Raw genomic sequence first — 27,632 nt, forward strand, 5'->3', positions numbered from 1 at the left:
ACAGGGTACACATTCAGCGACGTATTGGTAAATTTGTTTGGCCTTACGATTGGATATCACGTGTATGAAAATGTCATTTTTAGACCTGTTAGTGATTTTTCGACTTCCCGGTCTCGTTGGTTAGTTACGTTTATGGTGGATTTAAAACCGTCCCAAATTTTCATCGCTTCTCTTAGAAAGGATGCAAAAAGGGTGTTCACTACTCTTATTATTCACATAAATGGTGGAATCGCGAACACAAACTACTGTAATTATCTTCTTAGACCGATTATTTGGTGGAATCGCGAACACAAACTACTGTAATTATCTTCTTAGACCGCTACTGCACTGTCGTAGCCAACTGTAGGGGTGGGGTACATATGATGCCCTTCCTCGTTCCAGTAATGTTGAGGGGTCAGAATATTCCCTGCTCCGTTTAGTTCAGCTCTTCTTATTGACCGGTAGTCTTTTCATTTTCCATACCGTCTGGCAAAACGGCGTGTTATGACATGTGCATATGAAGAGTATTAACTGCCACCCGTGCCGAAGTTTTATCATCTGCTTATCATATATATCATGGAGTGAACTTAATTAATAGTTAATCAAATTAGCAAGTGGAACAGATTTGACTTTAGATATCGATCTAACGATATTTACAGTATTATTTACATGGATACAATTGAAATTAGGGAGTCATATTGTTTTATCTCAAGAATAATGAATGATCTGAACACATTTAACCAATCTTAAATAAGATATTTTTTGAAAGAACTAACGGTTTATCTCTATAATTTTTAAACACAACACAAAACAAGACAATACGTTCGCTCTTAAATCCGAGCACAACCCTCCTGGGGTTAAACCACTTAACATAAACTTCTCCCGTTACATATCGGGGCATTTCCCATTAAAACTTTGGGGTATTACAAATAAAACTCTCTACCGTAAATATCGGGTCTCCCGTAAACCTCGGGGCATAAATATATATAGACAAAATAACAACAAAAAAATTATAAGAGATAAAACCGTTAATACCGTGTGAATGTTTAAAGAGCTATATCTCTCAATTAGGATACGCTTAACTCTATTCCAGATAATTAAACAATCATAAAACATTTCACTTCGCAGTTATTAGCCTGATAATACTTAGCTACTACTAAATTTAAAAGCCAAAATATGTGTTCAAAACAACCAATGATAATTCATAATCTTTTAAAAACAACATGACGCATTTTAAAACAAATAATATATATACAATTTTGTTTTAGTCATTTTCCTACAAATAGTTAAGGACTGTTCCACTACTAGCTTGAACGGCAATATATTAAATCTAGTAACTACACCATGATATTTAATAAAGCGTGATGATAAACTGCTGATTTCCCAGTTAAATTATAATACATTATAGCACAATGTCATTATTAACCGGCCATGGTAGGATTAGAAAAAGACTTACCCGTGTAGACTAATATCTGTGGCCTGTGATCTTCTAGTGGTATACGACTTTGCACGTTGCTCTGGTCTACGGCGCCAATTAATATGTGACAGTATTGGTTCTTAAATCGGGTTCTTTGATGACAACACTGGTATATACATCTAATAATAGTTTTATTCTGCTTCTTACAATATTAGGTACAAACATCGTGATGTAAACGACCGTAGAACTAACTATATGGAAGGAGTCATGACTTAATTAGCTTGGCTTAGCATGAGTGTGCTAACTCCAGAAGCTGTCGTCTCGTACCGTCTCGTGCCAAGGCGCCCATGGCCTTAGCTCAGTCCTGGCCGGACCTAACTCCTAGCCCTGCCTGGACCTCTCTCGTATCCATTAGGTACCTTGATCTAGGCACCCGCCTAGCATGGCCTCCTGGACCCGCCCTGAAGATTCGTTTCTGTTCTGAGTTTATAAACGTATTCGAGACAAAGGAGCTCATTAGACACCTGTCTAATGTATCAAGCATCATATGAAGGTTTAACATTCAATATAGTTTATCAGACAAAGAAAGTTAGATAAGACATGCCAACAACAAGTTATAGTTACGCAATGACATAAGGAATACTACCAAGATCTCCAGCCGGGTATTGATAGCGACAGGTTTATGTTACAATCACTAACACGTATTTTAATATGGCAGGACGCCTCTATGACATATGTCATTATGTTATATATAGCTTGGATTTAAACAGTCGTCCATTTAATAATTAAATGAATAAATAGCTGACCAAGCTAACGTTTACCTTTAATCACTGACGTCACTACCGGAGACTGCCGATGAAAGGCCAGCCAATCGAGGGCACAGTAGCCATTGAGAATGTCACTTAATAATCGAGAATATGTGGGTGGAGTTATCGTCTGTCTATCAAGCGATTGGCAATGCTCGGAGAAGCTGATTAGACACTTAATGTCTATTTCTAGTCCAAATTTCCAACAGAATAAAGTAATTTGACTGAAATTTTCAATATTTTCTTTTTTTTATCATCTATTTTTGAATTATTATAGCAATACTGGCGAACTCTGTACTAAACTCTTAACTAATGTATCTTTATAGGCCAGTTTACCAGAGGATAATTTTAACCTCTTCGCGTCTGCTTATCGTATGTATTATTTTATACAATTAATGTGTTTGTGTACGTTTCTACCACTAGTTTGTTCGTGGGGTATTACGTATGGCAGTATATTAGACTCAAAATTCTAACATGCTATCGTCTAATTTTTAACTTCTATTCATGTAATTTCTAACTTCTATTCATGTAATTCCTAAATTGAGACAATGTATAATCCAACTTCTTTTTTTGTTCAGTGTAAATTTTAATTCTGTTTCATCTTATTTCTATTATTAAGACAAAAAATGTCTACTTTTTTGTCGCTTTACATGTTAAGCATGAAAGTCAAACAAATTTAGAATTTTGATACTTCTACTTAGCAACCATCATTCTGACGTCGTTTGGTGTCGCTACCGTTTGATCGGGACCATTCTGTTGATACCAACGACTCGCTCTTCGTCAGGTTGAATGGTTTGGCGGAGTGTTGAAATGGAAAACAACATCGAACGTGACATGAAATGAAATGGGGTTTAACGTCCTACTGTTCTGCTCCGAACTGGGCTAATGAAGACGGGCATACGCCATACAGTGTGCTATGAGGGAAAGTTTGCCCGGACAGCGGCACTACGGCCTACTCTTATATCGAATTCCAACTGTCAAGGGATCTTTTACGTGCACGCCAATGTGTACACGGGACCTCGGTTTTTCGTCCCATCCGAACGACTAGACAGCTGTCCTTGTCAGGCCCTCCGTCCTGCATCACTGACAAGGGGGAACCACGCCGGAAAATCTGGATGAACTTTCTCGACCAATGCAGGGATCGAACACCCGACCTCCAGACTAGCGAGCCAGCGTCTTTTAGCCACGTGATCCCCCGAACGTGACATGGTTTGCAAATTGAAATACTATTTCAAATATAAGCTAAACCGCAAATGTTGTTTAGCTTGTATTTGAAATGGTATTTGCCAACCATATCACGTTCGGTATTATTTTCAATTTCAGCATTGATTCCCCGGTTCGGCGGTTTTACGTGACATTGAGTAATGTGGCCTGTCAAACCTCGTTGGTTTTCTCCGGGTCCCTCTGTTTCCTGCCAATGCTAGACCCCTCCTCGCAAGCGAATTATTGAAATGAAAATGAAATGAAATGGGGTTTAACGTCCTACTGTTCTGCTCCGACTGGGCAAATGAAGACGGGCATACGCCATACAGTGTGCTTTGAGGGAAATTTTGCCAGGACAGCGGCACTATGGCCTACTCTTATATCGAATTCCAACTGTCAAGGGATCTTTTACGTGCACGCCAATGTGTACACGGGAACCACGCCGGAAAATCTGGATGAACTTTCTCGGCTAATGCAGGGATCGAACACCCGACCTTCAGGCTAGCGAGCTGGCGTCCTACCGACTTAGCCAACGTGACCCAAGCGAATTATTGAAATAAAATTGAACCATATGTATACATGTTAGTAACGAAATTGCCTAGTTTGTGTCGAGCGGTCGTTGAACCCCATCTCTCTCTCTCTCTCTCTCCCTCTCTTTCTCTCTCAATTTCAGCACGGAAGGCCTGACAAGGGCAGCTGTCTAGCCGTTCGGATGGAAGGATAAACCGAGGTCCCGTGTACACATTGGCGTGTACGTAAAAGATCCCCTGGCAGTTGGAATTCAATATAAGAGTAGGTCGTAGTGCCGCTGTCCGGGCAAAATTTCCATTATAGCTCACTGTATGGTGTATGCCCGTCTTCGTTAGCCCAGTTCGGAACCAAACACTAGGACTCCATTTCATTTCCAGACGAAGAGAGAGAGAGAGAGAGAGAGGGAGAGAGAGAGATGAGGTTCAACGACCACTCGACACAAACTAGGCCATTTTCGTTACTAACATATACATATGGTTCAATTTTATTTCAATAATTCGCTTGTGAGGAGGGGTCTAGCAGTGGGAGGAAACAGGGGGACCCGGAAAAACCAACGAGGTTGGACAGGCCACACTACTCCTTGTCACGTACAACCGCTGAACTGGGGAATCGATACTGAAATTGGAAACAATATCGAACGTGGTATGGTTGGCAAATACTATTTCAAATACAAGCTAACCAACATTTGCGGTTTAGCTTATATTTGAAATAGTATTTCAATTTGCAAACAATGTCACGTTCGATGTTGTTTTCAATTTCAACACTCCGCCAAACCATTCAACCTGACGAAGAGCGAGCCGTTGGTATCAACATAATGGTCCCGTTCACACGGTGGCGACACCAAACGACGTCATAATAATAGTTACTAAGTAGAAGTATCAAAATCCTAAATTTGTTTTACTTCCATGCTTAACATGTAAAGCGACAACAAAGTAGACATTTTTCGTCTTAATAATAGAAATAAGATGAAACAGAATTAAAATGTACACTGAACAAAAAAAGAAATTGGATTATACATTGTCTTAATTTAGAAATTACATGAATTGAAATTAGAAATTACATGAATAGAAGTTAGAAATTACATGAATAGAAGTTAGAAATTAGACGATAGCATGTTAGAATTTTGAGTCTAATATACTGCCATAATTACGCACACGTTCCACCTAGAGTGATGTCTTTGATCTGGCCGGCGTAAAAAAAGATAATTACCTAATCAGCATTCTTAATCCCACTAACACTCACTGCTAACACCGAGGTGTAAATTAATTTATGACCCATGTCTGTATAACTTTAGTCGGATTGATTAATTAATGACAGATATTAACGACACTACACTTGCCATATTATTATCAATAAACAGAGACAGTTAGATGACCCTTCTCAATCTGTTATTCCATTTAGATCGTTACCAACAAAATTTATTTGTACTGTTAATTCTAACAAATATTGAAATATTTTTTTCCACTTTCTATTTCAGAGTAAAGAAGTCAAATCCGCATGAAGAAAGAAAGGCGCCGTACGATGATAACGGATCGTCATTTACAAATCGCGTTTCAATCATGTTTGACTTTTATGATAAATTTTGCATGACCACATCTTTTTATTCCTATACTCCTTTACCCGGGGAAATTAGAACCACAATACTCTTCTGACGAAAATGTATCTCTAATCGTTTGGACTGCACACGATGGTAGAGGGGATTTAAATCGCTGTCGTGACAAAAGAGAGCGACCGTACATTGTGAAACAAATTCTAAATTGGATCTTAAATTAAAATGAATTACAAAACAAATTATTCCGTAGTCAATTGTTTTATTTATTTACGGGGGATTAAGGAATCAGTCAGGCGTTAATGAATACACACGCCGGCTGTATATAGGTAATCAAGGAATAAACATTCCGAATATGCATTCGTTCACTGTGACGTCACTGGCGTCTGAGCGGATTAAGAGTGTTTTCGATAATTGGCAAAGTCGTTTTTACGGGAGGTCTATTTTTAAGACTTTGAGTGAAAATAGCTGAATTAATTTTAACCAGATTGATGTGAACGTATCGAAAAGTTTTCACGTCCATCTTATGTGCACTTTAAACATTTATTTATCCTCCTGAATAAAAAATTATACTAAAACTACCTCAGATTCGTTTCCATTGAGAGAGAGATGGAGAGAGAGAGAGAGAGAGAGAGAGCTAACGTATGGTATACCTTCAATAATTCGCTTTTTCTGACGAGGTTGGGCAGGCGACACTACTCCTTGTCACGTAGAATCTTTAGATAGAAACATCGCCACTTGATTCAATAACAATCCGTATGATCTAAAGCGCACGCAGGGGCGTGCTGGCAGGGAATTTAGGAGGACGGTGTCCTCCCAGGCCCCCATTAAACAATAAGTCCACCCGTTTAAGCGGGCCCCCCTGAGAGCGGAATCCCCTCACGCGAAAAATCATACATACACAACGATTAGTAAAATATATTATGCTGACCTGCAAATGTCTGTCACCTTAAGGTGAAATGGTCTTTGATTAAAACAATCGGTGGTGCTGATAGCATAATTGCATTTCCTGCATTTTTGTGTTAGTATCATGTATCATAGAGACTAAAGATTCAGACATGTATTCATGCCTCGATATGTATAAGATGCAATTTATTATTTGGATAGAAATACATTGTATTAGCATTATATTAAGCAGACCTGTCATGGGTGTCTTGTGTAGTACAGTAGTATGTCTTATAGTCAAAATAGCAGCATAAATTTGGAAAAAAATGATACCTAGACTTCTCCCAGAAGTGCTTGCAAAACGCGTTTCCCGTTGTCAAATTTCAAAAATATCTAACCCTGTTAAAAGAGAATTTTAATAGGAATATATGTGAATTAAAACGACGTAATTTTAGACTAGTATAATAGGTTGATGTGTTTACAAATAACAAAGTTTCATAACGATATCCGGAAACGAAATTAGGATGGACAAAGCCCGTTTCAATATCTCTTCCTTACTTCTTTCGGGGCGGGATTATAACATACGATACAAATTAAATAAAAAATTAGTTTCTAATTTCAGAGGTAATCATTATTCGATAGGCCTACTCTTTTCGATTTAACCAATAGTCAAAGGATAAATTGGATTATTGCAGTATTTTTAATGTTAAAAAAATAAAAAATAATTTTTGTCAATAAATTTAAATATTGAGATTAATTGATTTATTGAAATTAGTGTCCACCCCTACACTTAAGTGAACATGAAAATAGATTTGTGCAGATCTAAAACATATATAAATCGGGCACACGCTGTACACTTTGGCTCTATCTGCAACGTAATGGCTCTATCTGCAACGCCATTTGGTAACAAAATGGCGTCCATGACGTCAGTTGGCCAGTCTCTCTGTGTATAAAGCCCTGGGTAGGAGCTTTTTAAATATTATAGCTAACTTGTTAGCTCTTTATCTAAATCTTACATAATGTATCTTTAACTAGATGTGACGACATGCAATATTACATTTTTTTGTTAATGTCATGGCGTCGATGAGTTAATGTTATGGTGTGGGGTATTGGCTTTAAACTAACCTGATTTGAGTCAAAACTTCTAGAATGCGTAGACCAGGATGTAATAACCATTGTCGTTGTGGTTTCCTCGATGTCGACAAGAGGCTATATCTAGACACAGGCCGGAAAATCCATTATTGTCTCATATCTATCGTTTCAAATTCATTATATTATCTACATATTTAGTTTTATAATTGTCATCATTATTATTGAAGTACATTGTTATTATTATTGAAAAACCGGACAAGCGCGACAACAAAATACGTCCACATTGAAAATCCGGACCTTCTATGTTGATTATCGAGTGATATCACCGCAAATTTACTAGCACCCGGATGCGAGGCGAGGTTCATGGGTCCAATAAAATGAAATGAAATGGGGTTTAACGTCCTACTGTTCTGCTCCTATACTGGGCTATGAGGGAAATTTTGCCCGACATGGGCACTATCGCCTACTCTTTATCGAATTCCAACTGCCAAGGGATCTTTTACGTGCATTCCAATGTATACACGGGAGCTCAGTTTTTCGTCTCATCCGAAGGACTAGACAGCTGTCCTTGTCAGACCCCCCATTCTGCACCACTGACAAGAGGAAACCACGTCGGAAAATCTGGATGAACTTTCCCAGCCAATGCAGGGATCGAACACCCGACCTCCAGGCTAGCGAGCCAGCGTCTTAATCACCTAGCCACCGTGGCTCCCTCGTGGGTCCAATAAAAAAAAGGGTGTGCCCACGCTGCATCCAAAAGCACCCCATGACCAGCTATGATGGCAAAATGCTTTTTATTTCACAGAATCAACAGATGAACAGTTTGATTGGCCGACACTTTGGAACACAATAACTCTCCTTCTAATTGAGCTAGAATGTTCAAACTTGGTCTAGGCGTTTATTAGGGCAATGCCTTGATGGGTTCGAAGATGGGCATTTTCTGCTTAGGTAAGCAGAGATAAGCAATTTGATTGGTTGATGCTTTGGGACACGATAACTTTACTCTTTAGTTCTAATTAAGTGAGAGTTATGAAACTTGGTGTATAGATTCACTACATCAATACCCTGACTAAATTTGATAATGAGCATGTTCTGCTCAGGATAAGCAGAGCGATAAGCAATTTGATTGGTCGAGACTTTGGAACACAATAACTCTCCTAATGGAGGTAGAATGTTCAAACTTGGTGTAGGCGTTCATTAGGTGAATGCCTTGATTGAGTTCGATGATGAACATTGTCTGCTTATGGTAAGCAGAGATAAGCAATCTGATTGGTTGATGCTTTGGGGCACGATAACTTTGGTTATAATGAAATGAGTGCGATGAAACTCCGAAGATAGATTTATTATATCATTACCTTGACTAAGTTCGATGGTACGAATTTTCTGCTTAGGCTAAGGAGCGATAAGCAATTTGATTGGTCAAGACTTTGGAACATAACTCTGCTTTTAATTGAGGCAGACTGTTTAAACTTGATGTAGATGTTCATTAGGTGAATGTCTTGGCTGAGTTCAATGATTTAACATTTCGAGCTAAAGCTAAGCAGAGCTAAGCAATTTCTTTGGTCGATGCTTTGGGACAAGATAATCTTGATTCGATGTGACAGGGAGTGATGAAACTTAGTGTATAGTTTGATTGCTTTGAAAAAAAAATAAATGTGCGATTAATTAATATGTGTCATCTATTTTTGGGGGATTTCGGCGGGAGACATCAACCTCACTGTTGACTTGTTATTTATTTATATTTGCTGAGTACAATAAAACTTATACCCAGAATATATAAAGTTGTCAAAAGGTTGTTACTGGAAAGATGCTTTTAAAAAATCTTGTTTATTTTCTGGAAAATATTTGACATAGGCAGATCAATTTTTGGTTGTCATTTAACCCAGAAGGCAGGGAAACTAAGACAGGAAATTATACCATACGTCAACTAAGAGATTCTTTATTATTTTATGGTTTAATACCCTGTTACAGGATGTACATGATTTCTGGGGACAGAAACGTTTTTAAATACAAAGTTGAATTAAACTTATTTGTAACCATTACAAATTGTTTTTAAACAAGTGTTTAATTTTATATTAATTCATTCAATTTTTGGGGGGTAAGAATACTGCATGATTAATATTTAATAAGTGCAAAGAGGCATCAAATTTTGGCATTTTTAATGTTTTGATATTAGCAAATACATCAAAATATATCTCGTGAATACTTAAAACTGTTTGGTTTTCAGTTTGTTTTAAAAATAAATTTCTACCAATTTTGATAATGACTCATATGCCATAGAATTATATAAGAAAGTTTTGTTAAATATTTAAACCTTTTTAAGATTCAAATAGATAAGGTAAATGTTATTCGCTACTGTGTCGGAAATATCAAGAAATAACAAACCGTTTTCATAGAAACTCAAAATTTCAAAACGCATAAATCGGATTGTTCATTGTTATATTAAGAAAGAACCCTAACCAAATTCAAATCTAATGGGATCAAACACTATAAGCACAATGTTAATTTGAATCAAATTGAAATAATAAATATAAGCAAAGTTTAGTTTCCAAATTTTTGTATCATATCCCATTTGGAATCAAAGATCTCCGACTCATCCAACACCACATGAAGGTCGCCACATCATCGAACTGTCCCATCAATACCAAAAACGGGTGCAGAACTCCAGTCTGAATGAGACGACATAATGACTACAGCATCTAAATGTAACAATTCATTTAGATGGGCTTGTTAATGTTCCTGGAAGCCAATGAGTATATACATGGATTGTTTATGAGATGGTGAATTTCTAGTATTGATTCCATGTTTTGACAGCACCCAGGCAACCGATGTCCAGATCGTGTTTGACAGCAGCCAGGCAACCGATGTCCAGATCAAATCCACGTAATCACATAAGAGGGAAGCGAGAAGGGAAATCTGGTGAGAATCGGGATTGTGACAAGACTTCGAAAACATTTTTAGCACCAGATTCCGCTCCGATGAAAACTGTTCGGACATCAAATATTGTGTAGGAGTAAGCAAGATGTGACCTTGCTATAAACAGACAATGCAGTTAGGGTCGTTTACAACACACGTTAGATTTCCGTCTACCAACTGATACAGCAAACAATACCCCTGATTGATTTAGGACTGGTTCCAGAAGAGCATACATCATCCTCCCGAACATCTACCAATTGAATGGAGTTAGAGGATATCTTGTATGATCTGAACACGGTGGTCATGATTCGAGTTTTCTGGTATTCAGATTGGTTGGGCTGAGTCTTGAACGGCACTTAACTTTTCTAATCTTATCCAGACCAACTCAGGAATCAAAATCAACGGTCAGGAGGAGTCATTCTCTATTATTCAATAAAAATTGACAAAGAAAATGCAAATAGTGCCATCTTGACACGTGAAAGTGGAACTGATTTTAATATCAACCTGTCTGCTATCGACACCCCTGGTGGTCCTGGTGGCATTCATTAGTCATTATGTAACATAAACTTCTGGTTGTCCTGTTTTATTTAACTTCCTTTGTCTGATAAGCAAACTGTACTGAATGTTAAATCTGATTGATACAGTAGCCAGATGTGTAATGAGATCCTTTGTCTAGAAGGGTTTATAAACCCAGAATACAAACGAATCGATAGACGAGGCTAGGCGAGGCCGTCTAGAAGTTAACTTGGGACCAGGCAGGTCTCGAGTTAAGATCGTACATCTGCCATGTAAGTTAGTTGGGAGTTGGCACCCAAGGGTGTAAAGCCAAACTAGGACCATGGCTCCCTCAACACAAGCTAATTACGGATTCCTAAGTTTTGTACATAATATGTTAGAAGAAGAATAAAAGTATCATGATTATGAAGTTAAACTAGTCTTGTCATCAAGGACCTGATATAAAGACCCAATACTGTAACAAAACGTTCGAACATAAGCATAGGGGTCCGATATTTTTTTATTTTAGGGGGGGGGGGGGGGTAGAACTGTCTTCATTGCAAGTGACCCCTGTGACTGTCGACGCTGCCCGAATTATTTCGGCGAACTCAGGCCGTCACGAAATAAATCGTGTAAAAAATGGAATTGGGCTTCTAAACGGGTAAATTTTGTAGCCGTTTCTGAAATGAAATGGGGTTTAACGTCCGACTGGTACAATGCAGACAGTAAGTGTCCCGCCCTAATAGATGACGCATTATAATTGCTATATAGCAGAGAGCTGGTTTGATTTACCCTCAGATATCATAGAGCGGCCCGAGAGGGAAACATCGTAGCCCCCTCGGCTGAGAGGCTGGGATAGAGACAATGTAGTATTTAACCGGTTAGGTCTGAGTTGTAAAGGATGCTAAACTCAGACCGTAGATATTTTAATAACGCCCAAAGTAGTTTTCCTGGATTTAACTTTGTAGTTTGCTGTATTTGTTTAATTATATAAACTTAGTAACAACATAAACGGTGTTCTAGAGTTAATTGATGATTGAAATAATTTATCCCTCAACGTGAAGTCGAAGAAAGTCATAGACGATAATGTCACATCTAATATTTTTATTTGTTGCTAAGACCACAGGATAGTGTTACATATAGACTAGAAAAGCAATGTGTTATTTCTAATTTTCGAGTTGCATTTTGGCTTGGTATGCGTGTTGGCACCGTCTTACTGACATGAATGAAAACAAACATATGACCAAGTCGAAGGTCGACACGACGCTACACAAACCAAAATGCAAGTCGAAAAGTAAACGTCACAACCAAACGAGGGGCGCTATTATCGCGGTGTTTTTAGTTCTTAATTTCCTATTTTCGAGTCGACTTTGGCTTGTATAGCGTGCTGTCGCCTCACATTTTGTTTTAACTTAGTCATAAATTATTTCCTCATAGATCTTCGCAGACTTTATACATATAATATTTAATTTAAGGATATAAATTGAGTTATAGAGAGTTGATTTGATGCAAGTACACTTTACAACAAAAAGAGTAAGTTCTTAAAACTAAAGGTAAGGAGTTTTGTTTTATATTTCTAAGAAATGGTATTAAATGTTTGATATTGACTAGGAAGATTCCTCCATGTTGGATCAAGTTAAGATGATTTTATCCCCGGATGTATAAAGGGGTCAGAACCAAAGTGGGCTAACCCACAATTTTTTTATACCGTGCGCGCCTCATGGGTGTTTTTCAGGGCATCCAGTAGTTTGTTTTAGTAAGAATGAGGTGTCTCTACTTTCTATATGTACCTAATGTGCCATACTTGTATGATATACGAAAATATATTTTTTTTAAAAAAACCGACTCATCCCCACATATTAGTGACCAAATCCTGAGAATAAGAATCAAAACGGTTGTTTGTTAAACAAGCGGTTGCCATGAATACGCCAACATTTTGCAAGAGATGGACAGAGAACAAGCTAAAAAAGCGATTTTGGGTACAATCAGGGACCATAATCCAGGATGTTACGGTCTGACACGCGATAATATCAAAAGGAACCAAGATCTATGGGATATAAGCATTTTAAGTTTCATCAAAATCGTGTAAAATTGGAACAGACGTCCGGACTGATAGGGGCAACGACAATATACGGTCCACACGAAAATATGAGCGTATAAAAAAAATCTTAAAATACACTACTGGTACTATAAACTTAGTATCTGATTTGAAAAGTTTTGTTTAATCGGTAAATAGAAGCGTGTCTTGAATTAAAAGTGTTTTCATTAAAATTGTTCATTTTTGTGCTTAAGTTTTTGTGGGTTACAGGCCCAAAAAGTAGAAAATATGTTAGAACCAGAGTGGGCTAACCAATTTTCCCACAAAATCGCAGAAAAAATATTAAAATGAGAACTTAATAATATACTCATGAATTAAGGCATGGCACGTTGGATGTCAAAATATCACTGATCTTGATGAATCTCAAAAAGTTGTCAAAGTGGGTTAGCTTTGGTTCTGACCAGTGCCGGTCAGGTCATTGACCAAGGCCCACACAAGTACGCGCCGAAGGCTATATAGGTTCTCCCCCCATGAAAAGTTTGAAAATTGACAACCGCAAACCCGTTTTCCAAGCATTTCAGACCAAAGCCGAAGGCCCACCTGTCAGGTCTTTGACCAAGGCTCACACAAGTACGCGCCAAATGCGCGCTAGCGTCCGATGGGGTTTTGGGGGGGGGGGGTCTCCCCCCATGAAAATTTTGAAAATTGACAACCGCAAACCCATTTTCCAAGCATTTCAGACCAAAGCAGAAGAGGGCAAATTTTTGATTTCCTGATACAATGTCTTGTGTCCTGTCCTCTTCTTTCTTTTCTCCCCTCCCCTTTCTTTCTCTTTCTCTTTTCTTTTTTCTTTTTCTTTTTTCTTTATAGGCTTAGGCCCACTTTTTTTTAATGAGCTTAGGCCCACCTGTCACGGACAGGTGGACAGGTGGGCCATGTTCGGCACTGGTCGTGACCCCTTCATATTAAGGTTGAAAAGTTTTGTGAATACTGAATATTATGTATCTTACTGAGTTACATGTAGCTACTTCAGTCAATTATTTTGTTCTCATAAGATTCATAGAATGGTTAAGAACGAAACGTTATCTACCGAATTTTAGAAAATGAGTAAAGAGTATCCTCGTCGAAACGTGGCTTAGTATTAAACTCAGTAATTGTGTATCCATACAATTGAACCTTGTGCGCAAAGAGGTTCAGGCTACAAAACTTTTATTTTGTGGTTCAGAGGTCTGCCAAACAAATAAATTTGAAATAAATATATTGTTTTCAGTTCACAAGATAATATCAACGATCCTGTGATAAGTCATGTACCAAAAGAAAAATTAGTTATACCTAATAATCAAGAAAATTGATTAACTATGGCATCTAAGAGAGATTAATATGTTCAATTACTAAATGCCAATCAAAGAAGTTATGAAATATGTCATAACTGTACATCTGGAAGTCAAGGGGTGGAACATTTAAACAACCAAACTACAATAGATAGATATAATTTTGATATAATATCTGTAGTTTATTATTGCCTAAGTACAATTTAAAGGACAATATTGGTGTCAGTCATTATTACATATATGATAGAACTGGTTAAATACATTTTAAATATAATTTTAAAAAAGAGATCATTGCTACGGGAGATGTGTATGTAACACAACACGCGACAACACGACATCACGACAGTATTGACGCAATCACACGACACTATACTCTGTCGTAACATAGTGTTAGACCGGAGGCTCAGCGCGGGGGGTGTCCATCAAATGGCGCAAAACCAACCCCAACTTTTCTAGAGTAAAATTTTACGTAGAATACGCCGCCGAGTGGTAATCAGTCCGCCGTTGGGACGTTTTCGAGATATTCGGGGTCAAAGGTCAAATGGGTTCATTTGCACTGAATGTGAATGTGCGGTCATTAATGTATCATGAAAATAGGCTGAAAATGATCGAAAATAGTCACACTTTCAATAAAAATGTAAACTTTCTAAATTCACCTTTGTTCTTTGTGACCCCAGGGGTCAAAAGGTCACATTTTCCGTTTTAGCACTAGAAAGATTTAAAGTTTTGAATGTCAGCGTAAAATATAAAAACTAAAGCCAAACCTGTTCTATTTAATAATAGGAACATTTAAAATTTAACTCTAGGAGGTCTTATAGCACCGAACTTTTACTTTGGAACGTCGAAAATGATCTTACATAACAGAACCAACACACTTTGAAACCTGTTTCAAAAATACGTAAAAACTGTCAAATCGAAATCTCTCCGATTTATTTTCACAACGATTGTTATACATAATGATACCAGTTATCTGAAAAACAATTGAATAGTTTCAGTGTTGGACTCCAGTCTGTAGGCCGCGTGGGTTTCCGAGAATCCCAGTCTAGGAAAACCGACGTTAATCTGTGACGGGAAAACACGAATCGGACGACGAGATTGAGTTTTTATGAATTTCGCCGGAACATGGACGCAGATAAAACCGACAAATGCATTGTACATAGTAGTTCACAGGATATATATGTCGTATTGGTAAATGTTAGCGGGGGTAAACTTTGGCAGGCTTTGTGGCGCGTCCTGCAGTCTGGAGTCCAGTCATGAAATTCGGAGAGATTTTGATTTAACAATTTTTACGTATTTTTGAAACAGGTTCCGAAGCGTTTTGGTTCTGTTATGCAAGATCATTTTCGACGTTCCAAAGTAAAAGTTCGGTGCTAAGACCACCTAAAGATAAATTTTTAAATGTTCCTATTATTAATTAGAACTGCAGGTTTCGCTTTAGTTTTTATATACTTTACGCTGACATTTATTACTTTAAATCTTTCTAGTGCTAAAACGGAAAATGTGACCTTTTGACCTCTGGGGTCACAAAGAAGAAAGGTGAATTTAGAAAGTTTACATTATATTGAAAGTGTGATTACTTTCGATCATTTTCAGCCAATTTTCATGATACAAGAATGACCACGCATTCACATTCAGTGCAAATAAACCCATTTGACCTTTGACCCCGAATATCTCGAAAACGCCCCAACGGCGGACTGATTACCACTCGGCATCGAATTCTACGCAAATGTTTACTCTTGAAAAGTTGGGTCTGGTCTTGTGCCGATTTGATGGACCCCCACCCCCACAAATTAAAACAAATTAACATTTCGTTAAAATGAATTAATATTTGTTAGGAAATAATTCATGACGAAGAGTCGAAACCTGTATCAGAGGCTGCTCGAGCCTTTATTTTCAACAAAAGTTGTAGGGGGGGGGGGGGTAGTTAAGCGATATGTGGGCTCATCTATTTGGTTGAACTGCCGTTGACTGGGATATAATAAAATTATTAGCCCAATCCGAGTTATTATATCTTTATTTTCTTTAAGTTAAGGTTTATAAAATGTCTTTATAAGGATATTATTCCCCTCCCCCCCCCTACCCCATAATTATATAATCCGCCACTAAAGGTATAGGTGGAAATGGTCGCTGGTAATTCATATTCATGTCTTAAAATTCTTTTCATCGAAAAAAGGCAAATGTTTCCTGGTCGACCTCTTTATTCATAACTTTTAGGGCACGTTGAATGTTTAACCGAGTAAATGAATCACAAATTACATCTACAGATATTATAAGCTTTCTCGTAATTAATAATACAATATACATGTACTATTTCAGAAATCCCGTACAAATTAAATTGTGTCCATACTTTCTGAGGTGCTAAAAGTATGTTGCTTTAAATGAGAGAGAGAGAGAGAGAGAGAGAGGGAGAGAGAGAGAGAGAGAGGTACACTCAACTATGGCGTTTTTAGCTTGTTGACCATATAGAGGTCATATTTTTATCCGATTTAAAAAACCGTATTATTATATCACCGTTACACCCCAAGGACGGCTGAGTTCGATTTTCGTGAAAATCGGTCCAAAACTGACAGACAAAATGGCCGCACTTCAATCTAAAAAAAAAATATGGTATATCAAGGTTGTGGACCCTATAGAGGTCACAATTTCAATCCTATTTTGATGAAACTTGAAATGTAAGTTTATAACCCAAAGATCTCGGTTCTTGTCGATATTCGCGCATATCGGAACGTAACTTCCTGAATTATGGCCCATGATTGTACGAAAAATCGCGTTTTAGCTTGTTGGCCCTATAGAGGTCATAATTTTTATCCGATTTAAAAAATCCTATTATTATATCACCGTTACACCCTAAGGACAGCTGAGTTCGAATTTCGTGAAAATCGGCCCAAAACTGACAGACAAAATGGCCGCCCTTTCGTCTCATAGCGTAAAAATATGTTATATCAAGGTTGTAGACCCTACAGAGGTCACAATTTTTATCCGATTTTGATGAAACTTGAAATGTAAGTTTATAACCCAAAGATCTCGGCTTCTTTCGATATTCGCGCATATCGGAATGTAACTTCCTGAATAATGGACCCTGATTTTACGAAAAATCGCGTTTTTAGCTTTTGGACCCTCGTTACATTATGTTTTTTAAATCGGATAAAAATTATGACCTCTATAGGGTCAACAAGCTAAAAACGCGATTTTTCGTACAATCAGGGGCTATAATTCAGGGAGTTACGTTCCGATATGCGCGAATATCGACAGGAACCGAGATCTTAGGGTTATAAACTTACATTTCAAGTTTCATCAAAATCGGATAAAAATTGTGACCTCTATAGGGTCCACAACCTTGATATAGGGTCCACAAGCTAAAAACGCGATTTTTCGTACAATCAGGGGCTATAATTCAGGAAGTTACGTTCCGATATGCGCGAATATCGACCGGAACCGAGATCTTAGGGTTATAAACTTACATTTCAAGTTTCATCAAAATCGGATAAAAATTGTGACCTCTATAGGGTCCACAACCTTGATATAGGGCCCACAAGCTAAAAACGCGATTTTTCGTACAATCAGGGGCCATAATTCAGGAAGTTACGTTCCGATATGCGCGAATATCGACAGGACCCGAGATCTTAGGGTTATAAACTTACATTTCAAGTTTCATCAAAATAGGATTGAAATTGTGACCTCTATAGGGTTCACAACCTTGATATAGGGGCCACAAGCTAAAAACGCGATTTGTCGTACAATCAGGGGCCATAATTCATGAAGTTACGGTCCGATATGCACGAATATCGAACGGAACCGAGATCTTTGGGTTATAAACTTACATTTCAAGTTTCAACAAAATCGGATAAAAATTGTGACCTCTATAGGGTCCACAACCTTGATATACCATATTTTTACGCTATTTCAGAACGAAGGACGGCCATTTTGTCTGTCAGTTTTAGACCGATTGTCACGAAATTCGAACCCAACCATCCTTAGGGTGTAACGGTGATATAATAATACTTTTTTCTTAAATCGGATAAAAATTATGACCTCTGTAGGGTCCACAAGCTAAAAACGCCATAGTTGAGCGTACCCACCCCTCTCTCTCTCTCTCCCTCTCTCTCTCCCTCCCTCCCTTCGTTTAAACGAATTAATTATTTCGTTTAAACGAATTATTTGTATTGTTTAAACGAAATGGTTATTTCTTTATGTATTTTAGGAAAGTATTCAAAAGGTACTCCTCCGAGTCCAGGATCCTTAGCTCGAGTCCCTGGTATGGTCCTCGATTGCCAAGCCATGACACCACTGTTTCGCTATGATCATAATACACAGATACATTAATACCTACCACATTAAAGGGACATTAACACTCTTGTTGGGTTAACAGCTCCAGAAAATAAAAAAAAGCCCTATTCTAAGTATTAGATGTGTTAGTGTCCTACCTGTTGTGTAAATTATCCATTAAATCATATTTTACTTGTCCAGAGGGTTCAAAAATATTTTAAAATCCAAGTAACATCTGAAAAGCTTTACGTCAGGCTTTTCAAATCATTTAGTTGAATGTTTCCAATTTTTTAAATTAGGTGTGTTAAGATGAAATTTATATCATCAAAGATTGGGACATATTATTCAGTTACAACAAGAGTGGTATTGAGCCTTTAACATAACAATGCACACTCAAGGTTACATTGGTTATATAATATCATCTGTGTTTTTATAATAGTATACCATACAGGTATATACAAGTTGTGCATATATTTTAAGGTGGTAAACATAGATGGTAGTGATGCTATCAGGACAATAAAACATTGCATAACGTTTGTCCAGATTAGTGCAGCAAAGTAAGATATTAAACCTAATTTCATAATCAAGCCATGGATTATTTAGTTTGGGATGGTAGTTAGCGCAGTTACGATTTGGGAAATTCTAAATTAATAATCGGGTTTAAAATGTAAAAATAATCCTTTCAAATTTTGAACATTGAAGATGAGACTAATCTTAGTGGCTCAAATAATAAGTATTTTAGATCTTTCTGAAATGGAAATCCATTTTTTAACTAGATCTGTTCGCGAAACAGGTTTAATAGTTTTTATACAACCCAATCATACACTCATACATTAATGTCAACATCTCGTAGATCAATATGTTTTGTTGTCCTGGTTTTTTTTTCAAGAATCTGAAAGAAAAAAAAAAGGATTATTAAAATCTGTCAAAAAGTCCCTATTTTATATAACAAAAACATTTCAGCAAGCTAGGTTCCTGTTTTTTTAAAAAACAAATTGCACATAACCTATGTTAACAGATCGATTGTTGTAAAACTTTCAGAATAAGCACCAAATAGCCTAGTTAATGGTTTACCGTCAACATTTTACCGATTTCAGAGTTTGACATTTTTTTTAAACAAGCGGTTGCCATGCAAAATACGCCCACATTTTTCAAGAGATGGACAGAGAACAAGCTAAAAAAAAAGATGTTTTTGTACAACCAGGATACGGTCCGATATGCGTGAACCTAGATCTTCGGGATATAAACATATTTGAAGCTTCATCAAAATCAGATAAAAATTGTGACCTCTACAGGGTCCACAGCCTTGGTATAACATACTCGTATACTATTTGCGTACAAGGAGTTAAGCGGCCATTCTGTCGGGCAGTTTCGATCCGATTTTTACGATGTTCAAACTCAACCACCATTATGCAATACGGTGTAACGGTGATATATTTAAACGGATTTTAAAATCAAATAGAAATTTTTGTCCCATCTGAACGACTGAACATTGTACCTTGCTAGGCCCTCCACTCTGCACCAGGGACACGAGGAAACCACGAGGAACTGTCTCGGGCAATACTCGTAGCGAACCATCTGGTTAGCGAGGCAGCACCTTTCTCACTGAGCCACCGTGGCTCTTTTGAAAAAATAAAAATAAGATTAGATTTTCAAAAGGGCTCAAATGTTCTTAACGACACCTGCAAATCTTCTAAGTATGATACAATCGTTTTACTTTAAAACAGCGCCACATGAGAGCTTTAGTTTTAATGGTATTCAATGAAGGCCTATAATTACGTACTCAAATGGCTTATTTTCACTGTAGAACCAAAAACACATATTTTGGTAAACATTTAAATTAAACATAATCAATATTAAAGGTGTTGTGCCAAAAATCTATCAGATTAATCTTTTTTTTAAAGTTGCACAGAACCTTTGTTTATAAACTGATTTTGATAAAACTTTCAGAATATGCACCAAATGACTCAATTTATCGTTCGTTAATGACATTTTACCTGATTTCAATTTCAATCTAGGTCAAATATCAAATGAAATAGTGTTTAACGTCCTACTGTTCTGCTAGGTCAAATGTCAAATTTCTACTGCGACAATCGATTGCGAATAGTAAATGCTTTCCAAAAATATCAAGGTATTGACATTCGGATAAAAGGACGAGTAGGATTTTGAAGATTGCCTTACATTTTCAAAATGGTGGCACTTTCGGTGAATTTTAACTTTATGAGATTACTCTATAAAGTAGATAGAGGATTCGTATTGACAAATATTTTTAAATAAGGCAAAATTAAAAAAGTTGAAAATCTGACGTCATCTTCTAAGTGGAGATAATCGGAAATTTTTTGTTGACATTTTTGGCTTAATCCACCCATTTGTAATGTATTCTGAAAGTTTTAAGTCGAAATCTTCAAAAATAAAAAAGTTCCGCTCAGAATGTCCACCCTTTTCACATTTGAGCATAAAATTGGGCCATACAAACAGCTACAAATTGGTGAAAACCGCATTCAAATTGGTTGAAAAACAAAAAAAATTTCCTTTGATGTCTAATATTGGTCTATTTTCGTCGATGACGTCACTCCCTGTTATCATTTTTAAAGTTTTAGTTATTCATTCAACTTTTGAACTAAATAGATTTCGGATAGTATAGAGTTTTATTCTGTAGAGCATGTACTTTTTCAAAAAACGCGAGGAAAAAAAAAAATAATAATCCGAACAAAAGCAATAGTAGAATAAAAACAGGGGTCACGGTGGCTAAGTGGGTAAGACGCTGGCCGAGAAAGTTTCTCCAGATTTTCCGGCGTGATTTCCCCTTGTCAGTGATGCCGGACGGAGGGCCTTACAAGGACAGCTGTCTAGTCGTTCGGATTGGACAAAAAACCGAGGTCCCGTGTAAACATTGACGTGTACGTAAAATATCCCTTGACAGTTGGAATTCGATATAAGAGTAGGCCATAGTGCCACTGTCCGGGCAAAATTTCCCTCATAGCACTCTGTATGGCATATGCCCGTCTTTATTAGCCCAGTTCGGAGCAGAACAGTGGGACGTTAAACTCCAATTCATTTCATTTCAGTATAAAATCTAATTAGAATGTTTTTGTAACTTTATTTTTTCTGTCATTTATTTCAGACAAAAAAGACTGTTAAATAAATTGAAACGAACAAACCTGTAGACAATGTTTCGGGGAGACTTTGTAGACGAGTACAAAAGTAAAGTTGAATGTAACCTAAATAAGTTGAGGGAAGCAGCAGATAGTGACGATGTAGTAGAGAATCCATACTTTCCAGATTTTAAAGTAAGTCCAAGGATGTCGGCAATGATTTCACTTATAAAAGATACCAAGAGTATTTACTATGCTTCATGTTTGGAGGAATCTGAACAAGAGAAACACCAACAAGAAATAGCCGACTACATCAGTGAAAATAAACAGATCCTGGGAGTTCTGTGTGATATTGTTGTGGATCCGCCTAAGCCAAGCTGTCCTTTTATTGGCGAGTTGCAGATGATGTCACTATGGCTGGTGCTGAACCTTACGGACGAATCGGAGAATTTGTGTGAAGCTGTTTGTCAAATACCAGAATATCTTGGCTATTTAAAAGGCATTTTGGATAATAATGAACCCGATGATGACGAAATGTCAGATGTAAGTGTGAAATTATTGAAATACCATTATATTTTACTGTTCATGTAGTAAGGGGTTCTTAACAGCGGCCACCACGTATTCGGGACATCAGGGGCCGGTTGCTCAAAGCTCCGCTATCTTTTAAAGATCCGTCAACATGGAGTTAACGGATCGTTAACTTTTAACGGGGAGAAAGGTTGTTGCTGGAAGCCCCGTTAACTTTAACGTGTAGTTAACTTGGCGTTATATTTAACGGAGGTGTTGGGCGCCGTTATCTGTTTAATGATGGCATTAGTTGCCTGTAGCAAAAAGTCATAGATTGCCTATGTAATTTTCTATAGAACATTCTAAAGGATTGGGCGATGAAATTCTATACTATTTACTGAGTTTTGTTGGCCTGTAAGAAATAATGGCCCCATAATTCTGTAGTGCAAATCCCATAAATATTCCTACAGATTTATGCTAAAATTTCTAAAGGAAAAATTAAAGTATTCTACAGTGTTTTCTGTAGTAAATTCTAGTTATCATTTTGTCTTTAATCAAGTTTTGTGAACAGAATGCACAGTTAGTTGCCTAACTGTCTTCAATTTAGGCGGAAATTACGCCGTAAAAAAATTTTTTTTTTTCACTTGAAGAAATATTCGTTTGAAAAGTTTAATACATAGTTTTTGCCAAAATAAATAACCAGATGGATAGAGTACAAGCTAAAAAAACGATCATTCCTAAATCGGGGGACATAATCCAGGAAGTGGTGGTCCAATATTCGCAAATATCAAAATCAATATTTTAAATTTCATTAAAATCAGATAAGAATTCTGACCTCTAGTCCACAACCTTGGTATTACATTCTTTTACACTATTTGCGTACAAGGAGCGGCCATTTTGTCGGGCAGGTCGGTCTTATTTTCTCCTCATTAGGTTGTACCACTGATATACGTAAACGTTTTTTTTAAAATGGGATAAACATTGTGACCTCTGGATTTTTTGTACAACCAGGGGCCATAATCCAGGAAGTTACTATCCGATATGCGTGAATAGGAACCGACATATTTTGGATATAAACATATATTTTAAGTTTCATCAAAATCATACAAAATTATTACATACTTTTACACTATTTGCGGCCATTTTGTCGGGCAGTATAGATCCGATTTTTACGAAATCATATCAAGGTGTAACGATGATATATTTAAACGATTTAAAAAATCGGATAAAAATTGTGACATATAGAGTGTCAAGCTGAAATCGCATTTTATTTCGTGCAATTAGGGGTCATAATCCAGGAACTTGTCTGATATGCAAATGGGTCATTCCATGTCAAGTGGACAAAATTTCGGAAAGTTGGGAACAAGGTGTAGCCTTGGTTATATTAACCAGTGAAGAACCTTGCATCTGGAGATCAAGGGCTTCTATCATATCCATACCAAGTACAGGAATGCCATTTTCAACATGGACAATACAGGAAGCATGTCGGACTTTGTACTTGACAGTAGCTGTAAACCATTCAATTGTAGAAATTTTATCTGAAGAATAAGACCTTAAATGCACCAAAGGAAGCTCTAATGGAAACCGTGAGAATGTATTGTAATACATGAGGGTAATACATTTATCAATGAGGGTACGGACACTACCGGTATCAACCATCAATGATTTAAGATAATAAAGGCCCCAAATTATTATGCGAATGGTAATAAAAAAAAAGAGTATTTTACACATAAAACTTCGTCATGGATGCAGTTCCTTTCACTCAAATCTGTTTCGGATAAATTTAACTGAAAATCCTAAATGTTCGTGTGGTTCGTCATCCGAAAACGCAAGGCACTATCTTATAGAATGTAATTTGTTTTATATTGAAAGAAATGAACTTTTCGATTCTTAAGGGGCTTCAGCATCATAACCTTAAATATACTTCTTTGGGGTGATTCTAGTTTAAATACTGACAGTAACGTTTATATCTTTAATCAAGTACAAAAATATATTAAATCAACTAAAAGGTTCAATTGATAAATATGTGTAGTGTAGTTTCTTTTTTTTCTATTTGCACAACTGTCAAAATGTGTAGTTTTTTTTTGTTGTTGTTTATTTTTATGTACATAATACTATTACGTCGATTTTTTATTCGTAATGGTGAATATTCATATTGAAATTCAAAAGAAGACACTAAATTCCCCAGTGAGATTCTTTGGGAATGTCAAAAAAATTACTTCCATAAACCAAATATTTAAGAATTTCTCTATAATGGGATTTTTAACTATTTATTATAACATTTATATCCTGCGTCTGTTTTATCCTTAACAATTGTACTATTATAACTGTCAATTACACAGTTCGTAACTTTTGCCCCAATCCATTTGTACTTTATTTATGTTCTAGTACAATAAAATATGTTTAACCTAAACCTAAACCAATGATTTAGGGATGTCATTTATAAGCAAATGACATTTAGTTGAATTATTAAAGGTACGGGATGTAAGAGTCAAAACAAAAAATTATCTTCGTCAACATGATTAACTGTACTTTGTCCTTGTTTTCGACATTTTCTGCATGTTTCTTTAATAGCACGACATTGTGTACTATTAGTAAGATGCTTAGAAAGTTGAAGTATGGTAATGCAGTATCACTATCACTATAGACACCTCATAACTACAGGCTGCCATTCTTAACGCACCGTCTTGAAACTTTGTATACTTATGCCTTATACGCTAAGGATGTTCCCTATTGTTTTTGCTGTGTGTCCAAATCCTGAATCGCATTTTGAATGTGATGATAAATTCGCAATGTACACCAACAGCTGTCTTAGATAACACAGTAAAGAGTTCCACTCCTAATAGAAATGTGAGTTTAAAGCAACTAAAAACCTGAAAAATATTACTGAATTTATGGTCCGTTACAGCCCCCTTCATTTCAAATGGCCATATTTCTGCGAGTGTTTGACCTAGACAGGTAAGATTTGTTAGCTTAAGACCTTACACTATATAACATATGTTTTAATAATTTTTGGGAGGGGGCCATGGTGCCACCATTAGTCTTGTTGCCATGAAATGACCCAAATGCATTTTTTTTAAAAAAAAAATAACAATTATCAATTTTACAGGAAAGAACACTTCAACGCACAAATTTAAGAACGTGGGAAATATGAAGACGAAACGAAATTTCGGTAACAAGAGGGGGGGGGGGGAAGTGGAATCTTTATTGCTTTGCCTACCTTGTAAAACTTTTTGAGTAATTAAAGTATATATATATATATATATATATATATATATATATATATATATATATATAGCTGATGCATTGGTTTATCAGTCACCATTTCTCTGTGCTACAAGTCGTTTAAAGATTAAAGATTAAAGCTCATAGCTGCATCGCATGTTTAGTATACTGTTTATTGCTTTTGTTGAAAGTTTAAAATTTTTATTTTTTACCAGGAAGACAAGAAATGTTTATCTTATGTCATTACGATTGTCAACAACCTTGCAATGGATGACAACAACATTAATGTGTTACGTAATGAAGATTTTCAAACATCACTAGCAAAATACATAGCAGCTGATGATGATGATACAGCTCTAACTGCTCTTCTTGGTTTGGCTGCTATTATGTCAGAGGATGAAAACACATCTATCGAAGCTTGTACTTCAAGTATTAGCACTTTAATGGAGGAACTTGAAGAAAGTCTGGACAGTGATGTTCACAGATCAAACAGTGGTTGGAAAAGCCTTGAATTGGGATCGGGTAAGGCTATTGAATTTTAACAGAAGAATATTACCATTACATTAAGAAACACCATGTGCTATGCATCACAATGACATTGGTTTTTTTGTTTTGTTTAATTCAGGAATTCTAAACCTAGCTAGATTTGACGGTAACAAAGCCCTATTTGTGGAAAAAAACTGTTTGCCTAATATGTTGAAGATGGCCAATTCCCAGAATTCAAGTGAGCGGGAAAGTATGTTTTTTTTGTTTTCTTTTCAAGCTACATCCACGGTTCGATTCGATAATCTGTGTCCAGGTTGGGTGGTGTAGGTTTAATCCACTGTTTCAGCATGAATAAAAAATAAACGTGAATGATATGAAATGTCGTTATACTCTGAACATTGCGATGGTTTGGGTTATTGTTTTGATCCGGGCAACTGACACTGATATCCGATCGTGACAACAGAGCCCACATTCTCAAACCAATTAGAGTCGGTATACTGTTTGTTAATAACCTGACATATGTCGCATTCAAAGTAGCTAGACTTGTTCTTAAGGTAAAAAAAAAGCTACGGAAAGGCTGACTTAAGTCCAGCTTAATAGGAGCTTCGCAAAGTCAAGGATAATTAAATTAACCTGAAACCCGTCTTGATTTACTTCCTAGTTTAGAGTTAACCAGGTATTGATTAATAAACATCATACTATATTTATTTAGATGGGGCGTACGCATCAAATTATATGATAATTTGATACTGCTGTAAAATGGCATATTGCTTACCGTATAAATAAAAAGATAACTGTATATGTTGTATTATACTGATTCCCAACTTTTGTAACGATGGGAGAGATACCACATGTCACTGTTTTTTCATATTGGGTAATTTCCTGGCTCGGATTGCAACACTACAATGATCCCATTAAAAAAGATATATATCTGTAATATGCATAAAATGTATTTTATTTGCCAGTTGCCATATTGTGTTTATGGACACTTGCTTTCGACGATGATGTCAAAAAGAAAATGGTAGATGAGCCCGGACTAATCCATTTTCTGGATGAAAAACGTCAATCATCCGACGACGAAAACAGTGATGAAAAAATAGCTTGTCATAATATCCTATGGACTCTACGATACGCTCTTCTAGAATCTGAGGACCACCAATCAATTGGTGGGTATACAAAGATTATTAGTTAGATTCAGATCTTTTGGTTATAAAAAATGAAATGAAATGCTTAATGTCCTACTGTTCTGCTCCGACTGAGCTAATGAAGACGGGCATACGCCATACAGTGTGCCAAGGGGGAATTGTTGCTCGGACAGCAGCGCTACGACCTACTCTTATATCCAACTGCCAAGGGATCTTTAACGTGAATGACCAAACTCTGCCAAAAATATGTGGATCACATACTGACAGCCTATTAATTTAAAATGGACAATTAATTAACAACTAATGCAAATCCTGTTGGTTAAAGCTTATTTTAATACTCTGTGACATTATTCATTAGGGTAGAAGAATACTATCGCCATTTCAAAATTTTCATGATGGTAAATCTCAAACGAGTTCGCTTACCGTGAACGCGATATCGGACATGGTTCTAATTTTAAATTAATGGTTATTGCACCGTTTACGGTCAAATTTATGAAATCTTGTAAAGAATAGGATTGTGCTTTCAACATAATTTTAAAACAGTTGGTGAAGCTTTTAAGGAAGATACACATTGAATTTCAAAATGTTTGGATCTTAAATATTGAACTGGGGATTTTGTTTATTTAAAACTTGCGCTGTAGGACTTGTTGACAATGCTTGCACGGA

At 36.6% G+C, this 27,632-nt stretch overlaps 1 protein-coding gene across 2 annotated transcripts in view; it reads left to right on the forward strand.

Moving 5' to 3' along the window:
* Window positions 1–12,277: 12,277 nt before the first annotated feature.
* LOC130010374 (uncharacterized) overlaps window positions 12,278–27,632 on the forward strand; it is a 52,682-nt gene continuing 37,327 nt past the window's right edge. The window contains exons 1-5 of one of the 2 annotated variants that reach the window (XM_056101348.1): window positions 12,278–12,426; window positions 21,633–22,146; window positions 25,551–25,857; window positions 25,961–26,071; window positions 26,787–26,987. In XM_056101348.1, the coding sequence (XP_055957323.1) occupies window positions 21,679–22,146; window positions 25,551–25,857; window positions 25,961–26,071; window positions 26,787–26,987 (1,087 nt within the window). In that variant the 5' untranslated portion in view covers window positions 12,278–12,426; window positions 21,633–21,678. The remainder of the gene's footprint in view (window positions 12,427–21,632; window positions 22,147–25,550; window positions 25,858–25,960; window positions 26,072–26,786; window positions 26,988–27,632) is intronic. The other variant, XM_050551321.2, reaches the window with a different exon arrangement.

Source organism: Patella vulgata, chromosome 5 (genome assembly GCF_932274485.2).
Source record: "Patella vulgata chromosome 5, xgPatVulg1.2, whole genome shotgun sequence".
Classification (NCBI taxonomy): domain Eukaryota; kingdom Metazoa; phylum Mollusca; class Gastropoda; family Patellidae; genus Patella; species Patella vulgata.